This window comes from Callorhinus ursinus, unplaced genomic scaffold (assembly GCF_003265705.2).
Source record: "Callorhinus ursinus isolate GAN/ISIS: 27379988/994484 unplaced genomic scaffold, GSC_fseal_2.0 scaffold6, whole genome shotgun sequence".
Lineage (NCBI taxonomy): Eukaryota > Metazoa > Chordata > Mammalia > Carnivora > Otariidae > Callorhinus > Callorhinus ursinus.
Genome location: NW_027397068.1, coordinates 63,585,502 through 63,595,777, shown reverse-complemented (window position 1 = coordinate 63,595,777; position 10,276 = coordinate 63,585,502). Strand labels below are relative to the sequence as shown.

Here is a 10,276-nt window from a genome sequence, read left to right as displayed (position 1 = left end):
GGAGAAACCAACGTTTTGATCTCAAACTTCTAGCCTCCAGAAGTGTGAGAAAATAAATTTCTGTTGTTTAAGCCAGTCTATGGCCCTAACACACTGAGCTCTGCCACAGTGAATTTTCTGAGCTGTGAAAGAAGTTCTATGTGTTTTTCTTAACAGAGTCTTAATACTGGTTTTAGCCTAAAACAGGCTTTTCCTTTGTAGGATACTTAACATGCTTAAAAAAAAATTATTCTCCTCATCACCAGATGTGAAGCAAGTTATTTTAGTAAAATAAATCCTCTTTACTTTTGCTAAAAGAGAATTTCATAATTTTGACCCACAGAACAATTGTTCTGAGTGCTTATGGATCATCACTCTGCCTTCTGAGAAATCCTACCATTATCCACAACCTTCATTTAAAGCCAAATAGTTCCCTGGATGAACTTGTAGGTAACAGCACATTTATGAAGAACTTCAGACCAAACAAAGCAACTCCAGAGGGGGTATGGTCCAGGTTTTGTTCAGTACTTTTGTCTTTAAAGATCACTCAGAGTCAGACATCATGTGACCAAGTTACAGAACAAATTAAATGATAAATGTAACCACTTATCACTTGTTGTTTAAGACTCAGACTCTTACTTAAAGCATATTATTACCAAAATAGGTTTTTCTTTTGTCTAGTACCAAGATCCTGATTCTTTCCTTTTACAAAATAGCCACATGTAGTTGGCACGTGGTGTCTGATAGCTAGAAAGCTTGGGGACTCCCTGACTCTCTTGCAAGTCCCCCCCCTTTTAACATTTTATTTATTTGAGAGAGAGAGAGAGGGAGGGAGGGAGAGAGAACATGAGCAGGAGCAGAGGGAGAGGAAAAGGCAGACTCCTGGCTGAGCAGGAAGTCCAGTGCGGGACTCAATCCCAGCACCCTGGGATCATGACCTGAATCAAAGGCAGACGCTTAACCGACTGAGCCACCCAGACATCCCTGCAAGTCCCTTTTGATGCAGCTGTGAAATTTCACAAGAAGAGTGTTTCTGGATCAAAACTGCTTGCTTGGGAGGTGAGAATCACCCAGCTTTTGAGGCTCTACCTGTCGGAGAAAGAGATCAGAATACATGCTAAGAGGCGTGGTGCGGCGTATCCTTCCTTGCCTGTGTTGGGGCAGATGTGCAGCTGAGACACCAGCAATCGGGGGCTTGAGGGTTCTGCTGAACCACCCCGACACCAAACCAACCAGTTCACGTGGGGGTAAAGTCAGCTGCTCGGGCTTGTATACACACAACCAGATGAATGAAGGCCTAGCTCTAGTTCATTTTTTCTGCCAGCTTTTTGGTGTCATCCAATCATAAGAATAGAGTTTATGGACTTAAAAAAAAAATACATCTTTCTAAAAAAGGCACGTCTTGATGGAAAAAGGTTGGCCAGTTAAGAAGGCCGAGGGCACTGTGAAGAACGGCAGGCACTTTTACTTCCAGCTATCAACAGAATGGAAAAAAAAATTTCAACTTATTTATATTCATTTATTTATATGAATAATGAATAAGTTAAGGAACACTTCATCTCAAACACAGATTGCTTTTATTTTAGCTAAGCTAATGTTTCAGTTCCATATATATTTTTGAATTTCCATCCATGTCAAACACCATTTTTTTCCTTCTTCTTAAAAAAAAAAAAAAAGATTTACAAGCACTTTTACGGCACTCAAGGAAAGTAGGCTGAAGGTTCATAATAATAATTTTCCTTTTAAAAAACATCCATCAGACCAAAATAAAAATCATTTTAATTAACTCCTTCCTGAGTAACTAAAACCTTGGAATGTGCTGAAAGGTTATAATAAATAAGGCAGTCAAAGATCAACCAGCTTAAAATGTATTTTTTAAATTAAACTATGTAAAATGTACAATATATTTCATGAAGTACAAACTGCGTTGGGCTCAGGGCCAAAGAAATGTTGTCATGTGTGCCAATAAACTGATGAAGTGCCTTGACTATCAGGACGTAGAGGCTATTTGTTGGGACAGAGTAACAGTAAGGCCCTGCAAGTGAATCCGTCAGCATCTTTTGCTGGGATGTTATCAGGATCACTGCTGACAATAAATGCCTTTGGACACCCAGTGCTCATGTGAACTCGGAGGATGACGCATTGCTAACATGACCAGTGGTCCTGATGTTCTGACAAAGAGAAACCACGAAGACAATTCAATTTTATTTTCAGAGAGTGAGCTTGTACAGTGTGTGAACTAATTATCATTCTTTATGTGCAGTTTCAGAGAAATGACTCACCATGTACCAGGCTGTCGTTCTTGTTTTTGTTTTCAATAGGACAGCGGTTCTCTGTGTTGCTTTTTAAGGTAGGCCTAATGGTAGGGCCCTGGCCTCTCTCAACAGGACAAAGGATATTTCCTCTTCTAAGAACATTTTTCTTAAGCACGTCTCTGCCCCAGTTCTCTGAGGCAGAAAGGAGGCCCACCAGTGGCCAAATGCTGGATTTTGTGCCTCTGTGGTCCCAGCCTTCGCTGGACTCCTGTGGGGCGGAGCCTTCTCAGTACATCTCATGATAAAGTAGCTTTAGTGCTCACTTGACAGGTTCCAAAGGACTTGCTTTATATCTTGGCTACCGTCCAGTTTTAGTGAACGAAGAAAAAACTCTAGAGAGACTTGTTGGTTTCTGAAAAGTAGAAAATGTGTAGCTTGTGTAAAGTCAGTCTTATTTACTATTAAGTGTTCCCAACTCACACTTTGCTAGTGCTTTGAAAGGACCGGCTCTAGGGGAAAAAACATGAAGGAGACAAAATCTGATGCAAGTATCCTGCCTACCATCACCACCTGCACCCTTGCTTCTCGGTTGGCTGTATGTTATCCACCCAGGAATATATGTATATTCAGGGCTGGGGAGGAGGGAGCAGTTAACGGTGAAAACATTTCAGAAGCCGAAGACCCACAGGATCATGAATAGGTGGCAGATGACGGGAGAGAAATGGGGAGAAGAGATATTTGGAGCAATGGAACTGCCCAACAGCTATGCAGACTACTCTGCAGGGAGACACCTACTCAGAGAGCTGGTCAGGCAGACACTTACCAGAAGCTCTTGCTTCTTCTCTTCTTAATGTCTTAATAAGCGTTCTCAGGAGAGAGCTGCTTCCATAAGAAATGGGACTGTGGTTTCACAGCTGCCTGAGTAGAACTCAGGACCCCCCCCTTTTCTTTTTTTTTTTACCAAAACCAGGTACCTCTCAAGGGACCAAAGGTGAAAGATGCCAGTGACTGTGGACCCAACTGGGGCCAGGGGTTTGCCTGGTAGATTATGCATCGTCGTCTGTGGTCAGGCTTAGAACTTCTGCCCACAGCCGCCAAATGCCAGAGCTAAACTGGTTCCTGGGTTTCCAGTGAAAGCATGCTGGGGAGAGAGATGTTTCATACTGGGTGCAAAGAACACAACCGTACCATTTTCCTGATGTCACATGACCTCCAGAGTTGCTCTGTCTCGCCTACAGTCTTCCTTACATAGCAAACAAATTCTTTTCCCTGCTACACTGCTTTGATATCTGTCAGAATAGTGCTTGGAAAGGGAGTGTCTCAATGGAGCTTGCCGTGCCCCTTGACCTTGAAAGGTACCCGAGGCTCTAGATGGGTTGGGGGTGTGGCAAGAGCTGACTCCTTTCAGAGATAAGTACGCTGCTCTTGGTGAAGGTGTCCCCTGAGATGGACCAGAGGCAGAATTCTACCCACGGGGGCAGAAACCACTCATCCAAGGGCATCCTCCCTTTTGAGGTCCTTATCAGTCTTAGCTTCTCCTCTTAGATCCTTCTAGAGTGGATTCCCTGGTCTCTGAAGTGGTTTTGTCTTTCTACCGAAATAGGTAAGTCTGGATGTGTCCTACCACTGAGGTAATATTTTTACAAGTCATTTTACAAATGATAAGTTACTGGGCCATGGGCTCTATTTCTCCCCCTCCTTTCATGATGTTAGAGGGAAAAGCTATGTTTTGATGGGATGCTCCATGATGGCACCATCTAGTGTACCTGGGATAGGACCCAAGGAGCCAGGAAGACACAATGCAGTCAGACAAGTGAGACCCGCAAAACCAGGCATCTCCCCATGACCCCAACATATGGGCATGTTTTGTTCTTTTTAATGCAGCTGAGCATTAATTTAGTCCCTTAAGGATTTTTCCTCCCCCCCACAAAAGAACTTTCTGGAAAAGGGAGATACAGCCGGTGGAGGCAACACAGTGCTGGCATCACCTCTTATAAATATCTTCTAGCCACTTCTCGTCATCTTGCTCCTCGTCATCGATTGGCTCCTCGGTTTCCAGTGGAGTTGGAATAAAGAACTGGGGTCTCAGAGGGGGCCTGCTGACGTGGGACTTCAGTCCAAACTTGCGCTTCAGCAGGTGGAACTGCTCTTTGACGTAGTGGTAGAACTCATACTCGTATCTCATTCGCTGGTAGAGAATCTGCACGGCTTCGGGGGAGGGGACAGTCTTCTTCACGGTCACAGTCATATTTCCAAGTTTCCTATGCTCTGGAAAAGAACCAGGGTTGCACGTGAATAGTCGTCTCTAATGCTTTCGCTCAAAAGGAGGAAGGACGAAGCCGTGCATTACGAGCCTAAGACTGGCAGCTCCTTGAGAACAAACTCGGCGTGCAAAGAATAGAAGGGAAAAATGGGTTCCCCGCCCTATTTAGAAAGATTTCACCATATTCTAGGTGTTAATATCAACAGTAGTTGACTAAACATAAACAATCTGACGTTTCTTTGCACGGGATGTGAACTATGCAATTTGACCACAATTCACTTATCTACAAATGACACATTCTCCTGAACAGCAAAATCTACCCGGTTTCCCTTTTGACTTCCTGTTACACACATCAAGGGCTTTACTTTCAGGAGGAAGCACGGGAAAAAGCTCTCACCACTTTCTAATCATCTTGTTTTTTCTTTTAAGGTATTAATATGCATTATTGAGAGTTTAATTTGATATAAAATCTGTTTGCATTTCATTATTTCCACAGGGCATTTGTCAAGAAAAATAAAGGAAGAACTGCTAGACTCCTTAAAATACAATGTTAACTGTTGTAAATTTTGAACGCTTTTAAAGTTGTGGTCAGTTATATAAAATTTGCTTAGTTTTATATTAATGACTAATAATACAATGTTCTATATATTTTACATGTAATGCCTAACAAGAAATTATATATATATATATATATATATATAGATATCATAAAATTTTAACCCTATTAAAGTGTACATATCAGGGGCATGTGCAACCAGCACCACTATTTCCAAAATTCTTTCATTGCTCTGAATAGAAACTCTGCACCCACTAAATTCCCTATAACCCTTCCCAGGTAACCTCTAATCTACTCTCTGTCTATGAATTTGCCTTTTTTAGGTACTTCATATAAATGGAACCAGACAGTATGCCCTTTTGTATCTGGTTTTTTCAGGTAGCATATGTTTTTCATGTTTTCAGGTACATCCACATTGTATATTTATCAATATTTCATTCCTTTTTATGAATGAACAGTATTCCATTGTATGGATGTACCACAGTTTGTTTATCCATCTATCCATTGATGGACACTTGGGTTGTTTCTACTTTTTGGCCATTGTGAAGAGTGCTGTTGTGAACACTTATATACAAGTATTTGTTTGTGTCCCTGAATGCAGTTCTTTTGGGCATATACCTAGGAGTGGAATTGCAGGCTCATGGTAATTCTCTGTTTTAACTTTTAAAGAACCACCAAACTGTTTTCCTCAGTGGTTGAACCACTTTACATGCCTGTTGGCAATGTATGAAGGCTCCAATTTCCCCAAATCTTCTTCTATAATTATTATTTTAATTAAAAAAATTACAGCCATCCCAGCAAGTGTGAATTGTTATCTCAATATGGTTTTGATTTTCATTCCACTAATGACTAATGATGCAGAGTATCTTTTCATGTGCTTGTTGGCCATTTGTATATCTTTTTTGAAGAAATGTCTAGTCAAGTCCTTTCCCTATTTTGGCATTAGATTGTTTAAATTTTCATTGTGGAGTTTTAGTTCTTTATATGTTCTGGATATTCTGCATGTATATCGGGTATATGATTTGTAAATATTTTCTCCCAAATTGTAGGTTGTCTTTTCACTCTGTTGACAGTTATCTTTGATGAACAAAGTTTTTAATTTTAATGAAGACCAATTTATTTTTTCTTATGTTACCTATACTTTTGGTGCTATATTAAAGAAACCATTGCCAAACCCAAGATCATGAAAATTTGCCATAGTTTCTTTTATCATCTTATTTTTAACTAAAACTTTTTGTCACCAAATTTGAATAGGTATATTATTTACTGAACATAGCTCCAAATGGCTGCTTCCAAAATCATATTCACCTGACAGGACAAAGACTTGTCATTTTTTAGGCTGTTTGAGATACCTTCTGAAGCCTCCAATAGCCATTCTAATGAAGAAATTCTCAGAATAATAATGGCCTCATTGAAATAAGGTATTGCTTTTCCAATTGAGTCTCTTGCAAGGTACAATACATATTTGGACCTATCAGTTCTAGAATTTTTGTTAAGGAATTTGGTGTAGTCTCTTCTTTTTTTTTTTTTTTAAAGATTTTATTTATTTATTTGAGAGAGAGATAGAAAGCACAGAGGGAGAGGGTGAGGGAGAAGCAGGCTCCCCACTGAGCAGAGAGCCCAATGTGGGACTCGATCCCAGGACCCTGGGATCATGACCTGAGCCGAAGGCAGACGCTTAACTGACTGAGCCACCCAGGCGCCCCTGGCATTGTCTCTTCTAAAATGGGTTTATGACAGAACATTCTATAATGTCTATCTTCTTTGCGGATATTAACTACAGCTAATCTGAGGTGAGACATGTTAATATGCATATCCCTTTGGGTTTTTAAAACACAGAGTTTAAAACATTGGTATTAAAGACAGGCAAGGCACAAGCGTTTTAAGTTAAACACTGAAAGGCGCAAGAAGCCTAATTCACTCATTTCCAGACTCCTACAATCCCTTCCTCTTGAAGCACTCTAGGTGGTGTGGCCTTTCGTTATTTCATACCATAAAAAATATTAGGATTCCTGTGATTTTCAAATAAGTTTTTTTCAGTTGACATATATGGCCCAACCTGGTCCAAAGAGAATGTGAAGAACTTCAAAAAAATATATCTGTTGCAAAGAGCTAAATAGTTAAGGACACTGGGCAAAGGGAGAATGAGGGTCAGAATTTCGGTATTGGGGGTAATGGCTTCCATCTTGCCATTTGGGAGGATCTCCCTAGAGTACTGCTCCTGCTTCTTGCCCCCGCCCCTCTTTTAGGGAGGTGGGCCAGGTACCAGGGCCAGAGGGGTTTCTCTGAATTTGGGAGAAGGGGTTGAGAGGCCATCCCCTCTGGAAAGAGTGTGTCTGTCTGCCAACAGTTCACACCTTCCTGCAGAAAAGGTGAGGGCTTCTAACCATGCCTGTGACTTGGTGGGCAAGTTTGTCTAAGTCGGGATGGAATATGACCAGCCCACTTCTCCTCACACATAGGCTGCATTCTCCCACCTAGCTTGAGTTGGTAATAAAGCTGACATTTGGATCTCCACCTGTTGGTCTCCAGTGTCTATTTCTCAATTAGTTTAGAACTCAGGCTGGAGAACATGGGTGTTATTTATTAGTCCCTCAAACCCCAACATCAAGTAACATAAAATATGGGGCGTCTGGGTGGCTCAGTCGGTTAAGCTTCTGCCTTCGGCTCAGGTCATGATCCCAGGGTCCTGGGATAGAGCCCCAGAGTGGGGCTCCCTGCTCAGCGGGGAGTCAGCTTCTCCCGCTCCCTCTAACCCTCTCCCCCCCATGCTCTCTATCTCACGGGCACACTTTCTTTCTCTCTCATAAATAAAATATTTTTTAAAAAAAGTAACACAAAATGCACACTGTGAAGTCCTAAGCACTTGGGCAGCAGGTGGGTTGAGAGTTTGGCCCTAAACTTTCTAACAACCAACATAGAATTTAACATTGTGAACTGCTCTTCATTCAAAACAATCTATTCACATCTATTCCTAGTTATAAAACACAGAGAAATATCTTGTGTGAATTTTCATAAGAAAAAACTGTAACAAAATTAGCATCATTTTAATAACATCCTTCGTGTATATTCAGCTATGAGTTTCCTGGGTGACAGAGAAAAGTGGCACATTCCAGGTGCTCAACTAAGGCTTGATCAGGGAATATACTCCAGAGTAGAGGTTCTTAACCCTCCTGAAAACCTGATTAAAGCTCATGCTCGGGAAGACAGGGAGAGTATATGGGCCTCTAGAAGCTCATATATGAATATTTAGGCATTTATGGATCTGTTAAGGGCCCCTGATTTTAGGAAATCATTTCTTAAAGAAATCAAGACTGTATTTCCTTCTACAATCTTTCATATATCTTGTTTATTCTAGTAAGTACTAGTCCTGGTATAAATGATAACTAGTGGAGTTAGTTATCATATGTGCTGGTCAGGTGTATAGTCATAAACATTGCAACAGCAAAGACAGAAGCCCTTGTATTTACATTTTATGAAAAAGGGAGGGACTAACAGTGCCTGGAACTTAAACAGAAGGCCCTCCTACCCTGTTTTGGGGGAAGACCCAAAGGAGTAAGCATCTTGGAGCCTACATCTTTGTAAATAAGTCATTTGGGATCTGCTCTATTGCAGGGCCTCAAAGCTCTTTAAGGTCGAAACACAATTGTCCTAAAAATAATACACAGCAAGTGTAATCACTGACCACAAAACGATCCAAGAAAAGTGTCCACTGAATTTTTATCCTAGAACAGGTAACTTCTTAGACGAGTCTTCAAGATAAATTGGATGTAAAATGTTGACTTGCTATAAATGGTTATTAACACCAAATCACTAAAATGTTGGAGGATTTAGAAACATGATAGCATGAAGAAGTTACACATTTCCTTCTTTGATTAGGATTAGGTAACTGGGTCAATTGCTATAAAGCTACTCCTAGTTCATCACAGCCAAATTCTCTTCCCTGCGTGCTTTCCTCTAGAGCTGAGGACGGGCCAGTTGGTGGATGGGCAGAGCAGGTAACCGTCTGTCAAAAGTAACAGTATATCATTCAAACACAAGGGAAAAGAACCAGTGTATGTCTACATCATTAATTAGCTGATATGGCAAGCGATGGTGATGGTCCCAGCTAACCCTGATCCCTCATGGTGTATTTTTATAGAGGCAGCTACATTGAATGAGCACTAGGGTGGTCCCAGTCTCTTTCCGATTGCTCCCTTTCAACCTCCCATGCCCAGACTTCTTTCCCTGCCCATCCTTTCAACGTTAGTGCTCCTGGATGCTGGCCTAGCCTCCCTCCCCTCCCTCTTCCTTACTCTCTGGTGGTGTCATCCAACCCTTTACCCTCAGTTTTCATACCGCAGTGGACACAAAACCAAAAGTTTATATGAAATGATTACAGCCTTTTTCCCCCCTTTTGTTTTCCACAGAGCTGCCAAATTTCAAAGGAAGGTTAATGATACTGCTAGAGGATGGTGTCATGGTCAGAATTAAGAATTTTGTTTTGTGAGAGGAGAAACAAAGGTCAAACTCAACCAACACTGACATGGACATCTATTAGAGGTTTGGGTGATGTCCACAGGCATGTTATTGTATTTAATATTTTCAATAATGCTAAGAGGTATTCTGACCCCCAGTTTTGCAGATGGGAGGATAAAAGCTCTGGGAGATTAAATGACTTACCCAGGGTCACACTGCTAGTAAGTCATCGACAGAGCTGGAATCTGAGCCTGGACCTCCATTCGTGTTGAGGTTTCCACTAATACTGGGCCATAACCAGTGAAGCTTTCATGAGCCTGTAGAAAATTATCACCTTCACATGGAAAGACTAGAGGGAAGTTTGCTCTGTTATAGTTAGTCGAGAATTTTTAAAATCACATTTCAAAGACATATGGTTATGTGTCTTGCTATACAGTAATCAGTGCTGTGGAAAAGTCATTCCATTGCTAAGTGTCCCACGTTTTTGTAAAATGCCAGACTTTCCCTCCAAACAAAACAAAGCTACGTGAACTGTGGAATCAGCCTCTTTCCAGATTGCCATAATAGCAGTTCTAGAGGAAGTTGTTAGAATTTTTTGGAGACTGTTCTTATTTCGGTCACAAAACAATCATGCTTTAAGAATCTATACATATTATTAGCATCCTTTGGGAAGTGAAGTAGCCCTTGTTAGGTGGGCAGACGCTGTAGAACGTAACCATCAAGAAGTGTGATGTACCCCATGAGCATCCTTTGAAACTAGCAGGA

The 10,276-nt window shown here is 41.2% G+C and overlaps 1 protein-coding gene across 3 annotated transcripts in view; it reads right to left on the bottom strand.

Moving 5' to 3' along the window:
• Positions 1 to 2,173: 2,173 nt before the first annotated feature.
• The window catches only part of UST (uronyl 2-sulfotransferase), a 303,044-nt gene continuing 294,941 nt past the window's right edge, over positions 2,174 to 10,276 (bottom strand). For 2 of the 3 annotated variants that reach the window (XM_073894061.1, XM_073894064.1), the window contains 2 exons: positions 4,223 to 4,502; positions 2,174 to 2,646 (listed from right to left, as the gene is read on the bottom strand). In XM_073894061.1, the coding sequence (XP_073750162.1) occupies positions 2,547 to 2,646; positions 4,223 to 4,502 (380 nt within the window). In that variant the 3' untranslated portion in view covers positions 2,174 to 2,546. Of the gene's footprint in view, positions 4,503 to 10,276 lie in introns of all 3 variants that reach the window. The other variant, XM_025866300.2, reaches the window with a different exon arrangement.